General features: G+C 39.8%; 1 protein-coding gene across 1 annotated transcript; it reads left to right on the top strand.

Moving 5' to 3' along the window:
- The first annotated feature begins 11,783 nt into the window (after positions 1–11,783).
- LOC111875923 (putative disease resistance protein RGA3) lies at positions 11,784–14,315 on the top strand. Its single transcript, XM_023872449.3, has one exon. It carries the CDS (start codon positions 11,819–11,821, stop codon positions 14,309–14,311), a length of 2,493 nt encoding a protein of 830 aa, XP_023728217.2. The 5' UTR covers positions 11,784–11,818; the 3' UTR covers positions 14,312–14,315.
- The last annotated feature ends 232 nt before the right edge of the window (positions 14,316–14,547 follow it).

Here is a 14,547-nt window from a genome sequence, read left to right as displayed (position 1 = left end):
TGTGTAGTCCCACGACCGAAGAGAAAAAGAGAAGGTGCAAAACCCTCGGTATTTCCCTACGTCGTTCAAGACCATTGCAATTGCGAAGGGCCCGAAGCCCAACCCGCAATCGTGAGTTCCCGACTTTACTAGCAGCACCGAAGGACCCTTGGGGACCAGCAGCATGTTTGCCATTGAAAGTCCTTTTACACGCGGTTAAGTCGTATTAGACCCAACTACATGTAAGCAAGTATCCTTTGGGCCTAAAGATCATGTCATCGGGCTAGCTAGGCTCAACAAGCATGATTTGCAACTTTTGGGCCTAAGGAGTGTACGTCGATGTATTGAGTAATTTCCACGAGAGTATAGAGTTCCGAGAGTTCCATATGTGTATTGGGCGTTGTAGTGTTAGTAGTTTTGGATTTGTTATTGATTCGAGACCGAATCAATTCGTTTGATAACGATTGTTGGTGATATTGTGTATTGTAATTCATCGAGAGTCGTAGTGTCAGTCTTTGTTCACAACAAGTGTATTGAATTATCATTGAAAATTTTCTGTTTACAACCCCTCTTTATTTTGTAAATTTACTTTTTCACCCCTTTAGGTAAATTAATTTCCGGTTTAGTCCTTAAACCATTTTTCTTGACATTTTAACACCAAAAATTATTGAAATTAATATTTTTCAGCATATTTTTCATTGAAAACAGTTTAAGTCCCTGAAATTGCAGTTTTCTCGGTTATAACCCTCCTTTTTTGCAGTTTTTACAATTTTGGCCCCAATTGGAAAATTTTTGCAACTTTGGTCCTTTTTAAATTTGAAAAGCATTTTAAACCTTTGAAAAGTACTTGTAACACTAGTAGTCCACTGTTTTACAGAAAAACATAGTTTTGGCCCTCCAAAACAGAAAATTTCGCACAATGGGCCCTATTGGGCCGAAATTGTCATTTTTAGCCCATTAAGCTTGAAATTTATGTTTTTAATCCTCCAAAAGAGTATATTTTCAGAAAATACATTATGGAAACTGTTTTGACTCATCTCACCCATCAGATTTCGAAATATTTCTTTTTGGGCCCTTTAACTTTGTATTTTTAACATTTTATGTCCAAAAAATGAGTTTTTAGCCCAAAGTATGTGTTGTTAAGCCACTTAGCTATTTTTCTTGGTATACTTTGTATGTAGTAGTATATTTTATGCTAGTATCATTTAACATAAAGTATATCTCGGTTTTTAGTGATTCATGACTAGATCTAACATCATAATCATACAAAACACACATATAAGCATAGAAATCATACAAAGCATACACATAATGATAGATCTACACCTTTGCTTGTATTCTCCCCCACAAAAACTTATAAAAACCGAAAATAAGGGGGTATGAAGCTCACCTTTGGATGTTGATTCGGTTTTTGAAGAAAAGATGGAAGAAAACTTGGTCATTTTCGACCCTAGCACCCCTTGTTGAAGATCTCGAGTTTATGGAGTTCTAAGACACAAGTTTATGATTTCATGAGAGTTAAGAAGGGATTTTTGGATATAAGAAGAAGTCTAAAGTGTGGATCCAAGTTTCAACTTACCTAGATGATGATCTTTGTGGAAGAACTCCCTTGAATTCCTCTTAGATCTTCGAAAATTTGGAGAGAAATGGAGAGAGCTCCTTGAGAGAAAAGATGAGTGAAATGTTTGTATGTGTGTTTGGGATTCGGCCGAGAGTGAGTGAGAGAAGGGACAAATAGACCCTTGAGGTGATATGCATGGATACATGGAATGGGTTGCATGGAGATCCAAAAGACAATAATGAGGTGTCAATTACAAGTCAACTCTCTTCATTTCTTCTTGGGTTTGGGCCTTGGGCCAAGAATTTGGAGGGAGAGAGGGAAAATTTGGGCTTTAATGCCCACAAGCCCATGTGTAAATTAAGTTGGATGAGTTTTAAACTAAAAGGAAATATAATATGATTTTTACACTTTGTTGGGCTAGTTTAGGTTAATCATGGATCAAAGCTTTTAATTCATTTCATTCTAGGCCCAATATGGCCCAAAATATTGAAATAAATAAATGTGGGTCCAATTAGAGCCCATTTAAGGGTTCTAAGCCCATGATAGTCAAATTGGAAGCTTATTGGTCCATTTGGGTCCAATAAGGAAGTCCTAGTCCAAAATGGACTTAAACGAGGACTTCTAGGGTTTCCAATTGGTTGTTGACTATTTGTAGCACTTGCATGATGTATTTGATTGAAGTTTTTGATGTCATTAAATAAGCATCACACATGCTTTTAAGTTTTTGATTCAACCTTTACTTGAATGTAGTGATTACAAGACACAAAATTTCTAGTTGTGACAGTTTATGGTATTATTGAGGGGTCGATAGTTAGGGGTCGGATTCAGTTAGCATCCAAGGGATTGGTGGTCAGATTTTGGTTGATTGATCTTGCTGTCGGGTATAGCAATTGCGATTTGAGAAGTGTTCAGTGAGGAGTCGAGCTCCCTTAGAGCTCGAGATGTGCGATGTCAGATAAGTGATTTTGTGGAGGCTGCTCGTTTTGACCCAGTTCAAGTAAAAGAGAATTTGTTAAGTAAGAATGTTTAAGTGATGACGGTTGGGTCACCAGTGTTGGTAGTCAGTGCTCTAAGTAGGGGAGAACTGGAAAATTCTCAGGGGGTTGACAAGTAATTGAGTTTGAGTAACTGTTTGGAAGTCAGCGGTGTTTCAGTCAGCCAATAGTGTGTGCTGGTATGAGTGAATGGCAGACTAGTAGGGGCCAGGAGCAGACCATGGATTTAGGGTAGATAATGTTTGATGTTAGCCCTGGGTTAGGCCATGGAAAGGATTTCAGGATCAAAATGGAGTTAGAGTTCGGAACCCCTTGAGGGCCAGAACAGTATATTCGGGAGAGAGTCCCAGGAAGGATAGTTCGGGATGATATATGATAGTCTCAGCCAGTTCGGGGAGACTGAAGGCATGTGGACGTACCAGTCAGGCCGAAGGCTCGGAGAATGGTCCAGACAGGCTGAAGGCCCTAGAGGGCGGTCGAGACATGCTGAAGGTTCTGAGAGTGGTCCAGATCGGTTGACGGCCTGGTAAGGTGGTCCAATTGTGCTGAAGAATCGGTAGGTGTTGATAGATCTATATGAGGAGATGGATTGAGTATGCTGCGATGTAATGGCAACCAGTAGGTCTGGCCCCGGATATTGATCATGTTAGTGGGAGGCGGTGCATGGACTCGAGAGTCCTTACGAGTAGATTCAGGGCATGTGCGATGCACGGAGTAGCGGTTACTCTACAAGGGATAATGTAGAGTGGGGTGTGTACACCGTGGAACTTGTCTGAAGTGGCGAGGTTGGCAAGTAGATTTCCTTGGATAAGGAAAGGGAAATATATGTAACTACGGGAAGGAGTGTTGGTTCACGGAAGTGTGAGCAGTAGCAGGAAAGGATGATTGGAAGTATTTCAGGATGGTAATTAGGCATTATGTTGTGCCAATGATAGAGATGTACATCCGTGTTGGATGTCGGTTGGAATCACAGAAGGATTTCCAATAATGAAGAACCAAAGGAGTTCAGAAGAGATGCAAGGGTGGAGTCTTGGATTCTCAGTATGATTGTGATAAGGAGGTTATGTATTTAGTGGAAGTTCATCCTGCGGGATGTCTGGAGGTACCGTCAGTGTGTTGGGGTCCCAACCCGAGGATGCTAGAGTAGGGTCAACACATTGATAAGATTACGGAAGAGAGCTCATGAGAGTGCTCAGGAGCTGAAGGATGTATCATCCTGTCAGCATGAAAAGAGTAGAGTCGAATTCAGAAAGGAAGAGGGATAAGTCCCAGCAGTGAAATCGATAAGGTTGTGTTAAACGAGGCAAGGGATATCAGTTGGTAGCAGTGAGTACCCGGTCATAACTCGATGGTTCAGGGGATTATCTAGTCTTGCGAGAGAAAAGTGTATATGGAGATCAACAGTGATAAGTGTCGCTATCAGAGGAAAGAGCCGGTGGTCGGCTTGAGACAGTTGATATGAATCGGTAAGCAAGGAGTTGGATCATTTTTGGGATGATAGCACTGAATGGAAGGATCTGAGTCAGTAGAGATCCGAGGTTGCAGTGTGGGGTTATGGACATTGGAATTTTGTGATGCAGCAGGCTTCGAGGACGAAGCCTAATTTAAGTGCGGGAGAATTTTAACACCCCGAGTTCAGAAGAGAAAAGTTCAGGGTGCTTAGTGTGAATATGGAAGATCGACTCGGCGAGTCAATGGGTAGACTCGGCGAGTCGGGTCGCGAATCTGGTCATGTGTTAAGTGACCAACTTGGCGAGTCGGAGGAGTGACTCGGTGAGTTGGTGCTGGGTGGAGAGAACCCTAATTTTTGGGGTTGTGCCCTATATAAAGGATATTATAACCCACCCTCAGCCTCTTTGTTACCTTCCAATACCCAGAAAACTCTAAAATCATGTATAACCTCCATTGATGAAGAATTAGAGCTTGGGAAGAGAAATGGAGAAGAAGAAGGTTGAAGATCAAGAGGCTAGCATCTGGATATCATTGTAGATCAGGGACCTACTCCTCCTTTGGATCATTTCTGAGGTAACAATATGTTACCTTAAATTCCTTATTCTAGATTCGTTCTTGGTTGCTATTTTGGGGATTATGGCTTGAGTGGAATCAATTTCGAGTTTAGAAGCTAGATCTGAAGTTGAAACTTCAGATCTAAGCTTGTAATGATCCTATTTGTTGTAAAGGTGCTTTCCTAGAGTGGTTGGTGAAGTCCCTTTGCCTTAAGCCTTAGCCCTAGAGTATTTTGGGCTTATTTCCCCATGGTTTCACGTAAAGTTTGCAACTTTACGTGCGGGGAAGGTTGTAGGAGGTTGGATCTATGGATTGGAGCCCCTGCATGGCTTGGAAAGCCACTGTATGGATTAAGAACTAGAGGTACTCGACGAGTCACATGGGTGTACCCGGCGAGTTGGATGAAGATAGGCAGGGACTCGACGAGTTGGAAGAACAACTTGGCGAGTCTGTTGAAGATTGCCTTGGACTCGGCGAGACTGGTCGCGAAGTCATAACCTTTTTGGTTGAGCTAGGAATAGGTGAGTCGAGGGACGACTAGGTGAGTTGAGCAGGAAGTGACTCAGAGTTTGTGGGACTCGGCGAGTCTTGGGGCGACTCGGTGAGTTGGGTCGTGAGATGGGAGTTTTCAGAGCTTAGGGACTTGACGAGTCAGCGGGCTGACTCGGCGAGTAGAGCCAGTCAGGAAGTTTGACTTTGACTGAGGACTTTGACTTTGACCAAGAGTTGACTAGTTGACTTCCAGGGGTAATTTGGTAATTATTGGTATTTATTGAGTTCAGTCTTTTGGTATTAACAGTGGTGGAGTTCGTGTCGGAGGTTGCAGCAGCGTGATCTTATCTCTTTAGTCAGCAGTTGCGAGGTGAGTTGTCCTCACTATACTAAGGGGTCTAAGGCACCAAGGCCGACCCATTAGATTTGATATCCTAGTAGTTATTGATATGTTGAGTTGAGTTAGTAATGTATGCCAGTTGATATGCTAGTCGGGTAGATCTGTAGGACTGCCTGTGATACTGATTGATTACCTGTATGTGCATTTATTTGTTACATGTCGACATGTTGTGTGGGGTGGGTTGAGGTTGTACTGCTCCGTGTGGTAGCCAACAAACCCGTGAGTATTCCAGATATGAGCTGAGGGCCCGATAGGCATTCCAGACTCATACTGAGGACTCGGGAGCATTCCAGATACGAGCTGAGGGTCCGATAGGCATTCCAGACTCGTACTGAGGGATCGACGACATTCCAGATACGAGCTGAGGGACCGGTAGGCATTCCAGATTCGTACTGAGGACCCAGGGGTAGTCCAGCTTGCAAAGTTGTGGACCCAGTGCATGCTGTTCTGTTTTGATCGATATGATACGCTAATGTCGATATTACTATGTGGACTGTATGTGTATCAGTATTTTGGGGTAACTCACTAAGATTTCTGTAACACCGTAAATTTCAAAACAAAATTTTCAAATTTATAAAACATAATTCAATTAATATTCATAAAACAACCATGTTTAAAATTCAATCCAAGTAATACAAAAATCCCAAGATCTCATAATCGTAAAATCCCATGTGTGTGTACTGATCAAGCCGGCGCCTTCCCACGGTCGTCACTAGTACCTGAAACAAATAACATCAAACACTGTAAGCACAAAGCTTAGTGAGTTCCCCAAAATACCACATATAACACATATTAGCCACTCGAGGCTATAACTCTGTGGGTCGGTGCACCCAAACTCTCTGAACCCTCAAGTTCTAACTCTGCAAACATGCACAACATAAATCACAAAGAATAATGCAGCGCAACACATAACACAAATATAGCATACAAGCACTGTATCACATAACTCTAGTTACCTACTCAAGGTAAAGTATAGTGAGAAGACTCACCTCGTGTATCTCGATAGCTCGCAAATCCCAAAACCCACTCGTACTCGATCCCTCGAGCTATAATCCTCCTATAATACAATACATCTTTAGCAATTTCACTACTAAGGTTGACTAACCCCACTAAGTCAACACAAGTCAACTTTGGTCAACGGTCAACAGTCAACTTTGACCAAAATCGGCGAGTACATAAGAGCGACTCGGCGAGTCTACACGTGTTCGCTAACTCCCTCGGATTCTCTCTTGGCACGTCGAGTACTCCCCTAACTCGACGAGTTCCACCTGGCATGAATCGCGGGGCCACCGCGACTCAACTCGTCGAGTGTCAAAACAACTCGGCGAGTTCCAGCTTGACTCAGTCCACCTGTCAACCCTCTCTGACTCTCCCTGACTCACTGAGTTAGCCCCTTAACTCGGCAAGACCACTCGTTGAGTGGTTATGGACAATCTTCATGCTACTCGCCGAGTCTGTTCTTCGGAATTGGCGAGTCTACGCCATGCATGAGCTCAAACTCACTCCTGAGGTCAGATCCGTTCCAATAACTCGTAGATCCAGTCCTTCCAAGCATATTCATCACGTAAAGTCACAATCTTGGTGCTCATGCAAAGGTCCAAAGGCCTTATTTGATGATATGATCTCTAGAATGCTATTCTAAGCTCATGGCCTCCATTAACACACATAAAGCTTGAGGGAAAAGGGTCTCTGGACCTCTTTGGGTCCAAATCTAAAGTACTAACACAAGAAGAGGCCAATTACTCCATGGATCTCTTCCACAAAGAAACCCTAACTCTAAGATTCACAACAAGGACTAGGAAAAGAATGAATGGTTACCTCAAATGAAGTCCCTAAGCTCAGAAATCACTGGATTAGCACCTTCTTTGGTCTCCTCTTGCCTTGATCCTCTTCTATATGCAAAAATACCCACAAATAATCAAGGATCTTCCTCTTCTCGCTCACAAAGTGCTCACAGGCTCTTTAGGGTTCTCTCTAGGGTTGGTGGCCGCAAATGACGGCCATAAACCCCCTTAAATAGGTCTCATACCCCGGAAATTAGGGTTTCATTAAACAGCGTGGACTCGCCGAGTCCACCCCTTGGACTCGCCGAGTCCAAACGCGAACCCGCGTCCAAAATCGCGATCCTACTCGGCGAGTTTGAGCTCCAAATCACCGAGTCCCCTCACAATTCACCAAAAATACAATAATAATAAATACCCGGGAATCCGGGCTGTTACACTTTCGGGCTTACAGTTTTAGTTTATTGTTTCAGGTACATCAGGGGATCGCGGCAAGGCCAAGGCATGATCGTACAGCTTCTCCTATTATGTTATTTTTGGGGACAAGACTCTGATAAACAATGTTTTGAAAACAAAGTTGTAATATTTTGATGAACTTGACATGTTTTTAGAAGTTTAAATTTCTTTGAAATTTTGGATGTTACAATTTGGCTTGGTTCTTGAGAAATTTTGCTTCTAATTTCCATGAATAAAGGAATTTGGTGCTACGAAGAGAGAGAGAGAGAGAGAGAGAGGGGGGGGTACGATTTAGGAATTCGTGAGTTTGTAGGATACGTAATCGAGTCTCAATGTTCAAATCTGGTCTTTTGTGTCGATTCACCTGAATTGAGGTTTGCTTTTATTAACTGATTTGCATTTGGGACTGTATTTGGGATTTTTGATTTTGTGAGTATATCAGAGTTTTTTGCACAAATTTTGGTTTTTGATTTTTGTTTGAATTGCAACTTCGATGTTGGAGTTGGATTTGAATCGTATGTTCCATTTTGGTTTTTAGATTTGATTTTCAGGTTTTATTTTGCTTTTTGGATTAGAGTTAAAGCTTTTGTTGTAGATGTATTTTCTGATTTCTTGTTGAAGGTCAGGTAGGTAGTTTGTGTGTGATTATGGTGATTTCCATGGATCTATAACGGAGAGACGATGATCGGAACCGGAGATTGTGACCGGAGATTGTGACCGGAGGTGGTGTCGGGAAATGGAAGAATATTAAGGTGGGGTGGGTCCCTTTAATAATAATATTTAATACATTTAGTTTATTTAATAATAATTGAAAAAAATAACAAAATAACAATAATAATTAAGGGCAATATAGTCATTTTATGTCTGGCAGGGACCATTGATGCAATAAAAACATACCATGAGGACTGTCCGAGTTAGAAAAAAAGTTAGGGACCAAACATGAAAATTACCCTAAACCATAGGGACCATTTGTGTCATTTACTTAAGATGAAAATCAAGGCTTAACAAAGATCTAAAGAAACATAAGCCAAGTTTGGAGCTTTATACCTCCAAATGGTGCACAATGGAGAGAAGATGCAAGATCCAAACTCTTGAGAGCAAAGCCTACTCCTTGAAGGTCCTTCTTCATATATAATGAAGCACACAACTCACTCAAAAGCTTAAAATGGACTAGGGTTTGCAAGGAGGGTCGGTCTTGGAATGTAGGTTGATAAAGGGAAAGGTCTTAGGGCCATACTGGTGTTTAAATAGTGCACAAACCCTAGACATTAGGGTTTTGGTCTAAACCATGCATGCCCAGGTACAAAAGTACGCGCAACGTACTGGCGCGAGGCTTGTACGCCCAACGTACACAAGCTGCACCCAAAAGTCACGGAATTGCCTTTGAGGACCCATTTTGCAAACATTTCATAACTCAAGGTTCTAAAAGCAAATACCTAGAAAAATAGATGTTACACATAATGCACAAAGTGTATAATAAATCATAATAACGATTATAGGTGCAAATTTGAGAACATACCCTAAAATTATTACATTCCTCCACTTCCACTCTAACATCCTTTCCAGTAGCATGAAGAATTTTGTGACCAAGGAACAACTTCAAAATATAACCAAGCAATGCCGATAAAAATAAATTACCAATTCAGTTGATATCACATGTTGAATCTCTATAAAGAAACATAGGCCAAATCATTAAGATTGTACATTCCAAACCAAGTTGTTGGAGCTCTATGAAGTTCTTTATAAGACCCAAACACATAAGGATAAAGATAAAGATAACTTATGTATTGGTTGATTTAGAATATAGGTATATCCTTTCCTGAAGTGAATTCTTACAGTGTCACACATTTGATTATTAATTATTAAAGATGATACACTTATACCTTTGACTTGTTCCTACACATTCTGTAGTTCATACAATATCATTAATTGTCTGGTTTCCATCTTAATGAAGGAAACCAACGATCATGCACACCACATTCACCTTTTTGGTTTCAACTATGTGGAGAAATCTCAAATCTAAGAGTTGAGGTTTAATTCGAAAAAATGAAAAAAAAAATGTACGGGTACATTGAAAAAAATGAAAATGCAAGCGGTAAATCCAAAAAAAAATATTGCAAGGGCTAAATTTGTAAATATAGAAAAAAACCAAAGGCTTTTTCCGTAAGAAAAATAAAGTTGTGGTTTAATTCGAAAAAAAACTCAATAAATAGGGTCTTTTTTGTTATTATCCCAAATATAAACGAGCTATCTTTTTTTTTTTTTTTTTTTTTTTCTAAATTCAATGAGAAGCAAAGAAAAACCTTTCTGTCGTGAGTGAGTGCGTCTTTGTTTTCAACTCACCATCGCTGCCTCCTCACATATGCAATTGATGAAATCATATTCTACAGGGCTTCATCAGCAAGAGTATCAAACAACACAAAAGTTGGTAAATTTGAACTATGAAATTAAATTATGAAATTAAACTTACGTTTTCATCAGCAAGAGTATCAAACAACACAAAAGTTGGGTTGGAATGAACTATCAGAGATTGTATCTTTTAGAGTTTAGTCGATCACCGAGTGAAATTGTTAATGTGTTTGTTGCGTCACAAAGTAAGGATTTGAAGATGGTTGTGGCCTTGTATTGTTGATAAACAACAATGGTCTGAGTTTTATAATCAACCATGGTTTGTTATTTTTTTTTACTTTTGGTAATCATCTTTGAAATTTGACATTGATATTTTTGTAATTGGTAGAAATATAATGAAAGAGATAACTATGGTAAACCAAGATTTAAGATATGAAACATGCTATATCAATGCTTTCTACAGTTTTAAATGAAAAAATAATGTTGGGTCATCTTCCATTCGTAAAGTTGATTTCCATTCATAAACTAATCTCCATGCTAAGCTCATGTGGATTGATAAAATAAGCTGCCCGATAACTCTCGATTGGCTAATCTCTCAGCATGAATGCATACTGGAATAGACATGTCCTGTTTTCCACCTTCCACCTTGAGCTAAGCAATTGTATTTTGTTCTTCCTGATCATTATTCAATTTATAGCAATTTGATCAATTTATAGCAACCTACTATCTAGTTAGAGGCACAGTAGTTATAAGATGGCATAAAAGGAACGTAGGATGCTATAAAATGACATAAATGAAAAGTACGTTGATATAAAGAGAAATAAAGAAAATATTTTTACTCAATTTATACGTAATTTTTGTTTAAAGCCACGGTACCTATAAGAAGGCATAAATAGAAAGCACACTGCTATAAAGCGACATAAATGAAGAGGGAAAATAGAGGGGGGGGGGGGGGGGGGGGGGGGGGGGGAGGAGGAGGAGGAGGTTGTGGGTTGGCCGAAAACAAGCAGATTCATGAAAAGAGTGGTGTTTACTGGTGGAGGGTGGCGGTGATGAAGGAGGGATGGTGTTGAGCATGAAGATGAAATGAGGGGTGGGGTTAGTTATAATTAAACAATTTTAATGGGATTTTTAATTTCTTTATAATTTAAATTAAAATATAGAAAATAAAAACCACAAAAAAATCTAATCAGGGGTAAAACAGTAATTTTGGATTACATTTATAACAAAATGAAAACATAGAGACTAACCGTATTAAAAGGATGACATCAAGAAAAAAGTTAGGGACGATAGGTGGTTATTTGGAAAATTATATGGACCATTTATGTAATGTTGTCTTAATTAAGTTCTCAATTTCTCATTGATGCGATTAATACAAAATTTCCATATTCTAGAGAAATGGAGTTAGAAAAAAAAAATTAGGGCTTAAAATCTAAAGATATATATATTTACATATCATATATATAAAAACAAACCAGTTACAAAGATCAATATAAAATATGTATTATATATTAACAATTAAAACATAAAATATTATGATATATTAATATGTTAAATAAATAATAACAAAGTAATATAAAAAGAAAAGAAAAGAAAAGCAAGTAGTTGTTCTAAACTTGTAACATATGAAAGATAAGCTCAATTCCTAGACACCTTCCAATTCGATACCATTTTCCACTACACACGCCAACAAATGGATTTCCTTTTCCACTCATTGAGTCTCTACCAGCTGTCCAGCTCTTAGACTCCGTCACATTCTCTCTTTCACCCACTTTTCCTCTCTCTTCTCAACAGTGAAATGGCCGAAGCATTAGTCACTATTGCTGCTGAGGGGATCCTGAAAAAGGTGTTGTCTATTGCTGCCGGCGAACTCGCCATCGCTTGGGGTTACGAAGAAAAGCTGACCAGCCTTCACAGTAAACTGGAGATGGTGCGTGCCAAGTTGCTCGATGCGGAGGAGAAAAAGGAAACAAGGGCTGTAATGGTGTGGTTGAAGCAGCTAAAAGATGCGGTCGATGAAGCTGATGATGTGTTGGATGAGGTTCATTACGAAATGTTGAGGCGTCAAATAAAGAAACAAGATCGGATGGCAAGAAAGGTAGTGTGCCTTCCAAGCTTGAAAAAGTTTTCATTTCGTTATAAAATAGGTCATAAAATCCAAAACATCAATGAAAAGTTGCTTAAGATCAACACAGAAGCTAGCAGTTTAGGACTACAAAATCAACACCCTGCTTGCCCTGTTCTAAATCGTCTCTATTGGAGAGAGACTGTTCCAAATCAAGAAGAATTTAAAATTGTTGGGAGGGATAATGATAAACTCCATATCATTGAACTTTTAACCCAATCAAGAAAGGAAGAAAAAATTATCATTGTTCCCATTGTTGGAATGGGCGGGATTGGGAAGACCGCTTTGGCTAAGTCGGTCTACAATGATAAAAAGATCGAGCAACATTTTGATGTTAAGGCATGGTTGTGTGTGTCGGTTAAGATTGACATCAATGCACTTCTTGCAAAGATCTACGAGTCTCTTGCCAAAAAGAAACCTACCTCAGACTTAAGGATCAATTTAATTGAAAGCCTTAAAGAGCAATTGGCATCAAAAAGATATTTGCTCGTCTTAGATGACGTTTGGGTCGAAGAGAGGCCATACTGGGAAGAGTTTAGGAGTTGTATGCTAAATGTAAGCTCACAAAATGGAAGTGGCATTCTTGTCACTACACGGAAACATGAAATCGGAACTCATGATATGCACATGGATGCGTGTCATTTAAATGGTCTTTCTGACGATCATTGTTGGGACATCTTCAGAGAAAAAGCGTTTGTGGCAGGCACTTCAGTGTCCCCGGAACTAGTGAAGATAGGCGGCGACATTGTAGAAAAATGTGGTGGTTTACCGTTGCTGTTAAATGTAATAGGTGGCATGTTGGCACATTACAATAACATAGAAAAGTGGTTGTCCATAAAAAATAGCAAGGTTTGGGATCTAGAAGAAGAAAGGGATAGAGTTCAAAAGAGCTTGGAACTAAGCTTTGATAATCTCCCAAATTCTATCGTCAAACAATGCTTTGCATATTGTTCCATCTTTAAGAAAGATACGGTCATGGAAAGGGAAGAACTTGTCCAACTTTGGATGGCTTTAGGGTTGGTTCAAGCAGATGAGGAAAGAAACAAGGCGATGGAGGATGTGGGGAATGATATTTTTCAAATTTTGGTCAGCAATTCGTTGTTCCAAGATGTTAAAAGGGATGAATATGGTTACATCACTCGTTGTAGCATGCATGATCTGGTGCATGATCTTTCATTATCACTTTCAAAACATGAAAGCTTATGTCTGGAGGATGCGACTAATGATGATATCGCATGTGTTCCTCGGGTTAAACATCTCGCTTTTTACCAAGAACAGAACTATAAATTGGCAGCGGAGGTTTCTATGTTCATTGAAAGGAATACAGTGGCTAGAAGTTTGCGTACATTGTTCATAGAAGGTGAACTTGAGAAGAAATTTTCATTTCAGCGATTAAAGTGCATACGAATCCTACAACTTAAATGTTATACATTACAAAAGTTAGACGATTCAATTGGAGGGTTGGTGCATCTCAGGTATCTGGATTTGACATATACGAGTATCCATGTTCTTCCTGAATCTGTTGGTAAATTATACCACTTGCAAACTTTGAAGTTGCCTGACATTAAGCAGTTTCCAGGAGCCATGAGAAATTTGATAAGCTTGCGATATTTCAAGTGTTACAAAAACATTCCTGCCAATATCGTAGGACAATTGACTTCTCTTCGAACTTTGCCTTCCTTCACAGTTCTTAGAAAAAAGGGACATGGTATAGAAGAGCTACGCCATTTGAATAACCTTGTTGGAAGCCTCTATATTTCACATCTAGAGAATGTTAGTAGCAAAGAGAAGGCTGTTAAGGCACACTTATCTAGAAAGAAAAAGTTATGCGAGATTGAATTCAATTGGTGTGTGGACAGTCAAGGCTCCACCAGAGTTGACAAGGAGGTATTGGAAGGCTTGCAACCCCCTGCAGATCTCAAAATATTGACAATTACTAGTTTTTCTGGTGATAATTTTCCAGAATGGGTAATAAAGATGGCAATCAATATCGAAGGGAAGGAGACACCCCTTGACAAGCTCGTGTCACTCACATTATATGACTGTAGGAGCTGCCTCTCTCTTCCGATGCTTGAATATGGAGGACTTGACATGCTTAAGGAGTTCCGATGTTACCGGATCAACCAAGTCTTTGTCTCCATCGTTGAGATCTCTTGGGCTATATAATATGGAAAGACTGGAAAAGTGGATAGATGGAGCACCCAACAGCTCAAAAATGATATCTCCTGTCCTCGAGAAGTTGGTGATTGAGAATTGCCCAAACATTATTCTCTTAGATGAATGCCATCTCCATCCTCTTGTTTCCTTAAGTATATTTTACTGCACAGGTCTGGCATCCATTAAGAGCATACAAGGCCTCACATCTCTTAAATCTTTAGTAATCGGCACTTGTCCAAGTCTTT

Source organism: Lactuca sativa, chromosome 2 (genome assembly GCF_002870075.4).
Source record: "Lactuca sativa cultivar Salinas chromosome 2, Lsat_Salinas_v11, whole genome shotgun sequence".
Taxonomy (NCBI): domain Eukaryota; kingdom Viridiplantae; phylum Streptophyta; class Magnoliopsida; order Asterales; family Asteraceae; genus Lactuca; species Lactuca sativa.
This window is presented reverse-complemented; position numbering and strand designations above follow the sequence as displayed.

Coding starts and splice junctions, on each gene's coding strand:
- LOC111875923 (XM_023872449.3), top strand. CDS start 11,819: ATGGCCGAAGCATTAGTCACTATTGCTGCTGAGGGGATCCTGAAAAAG.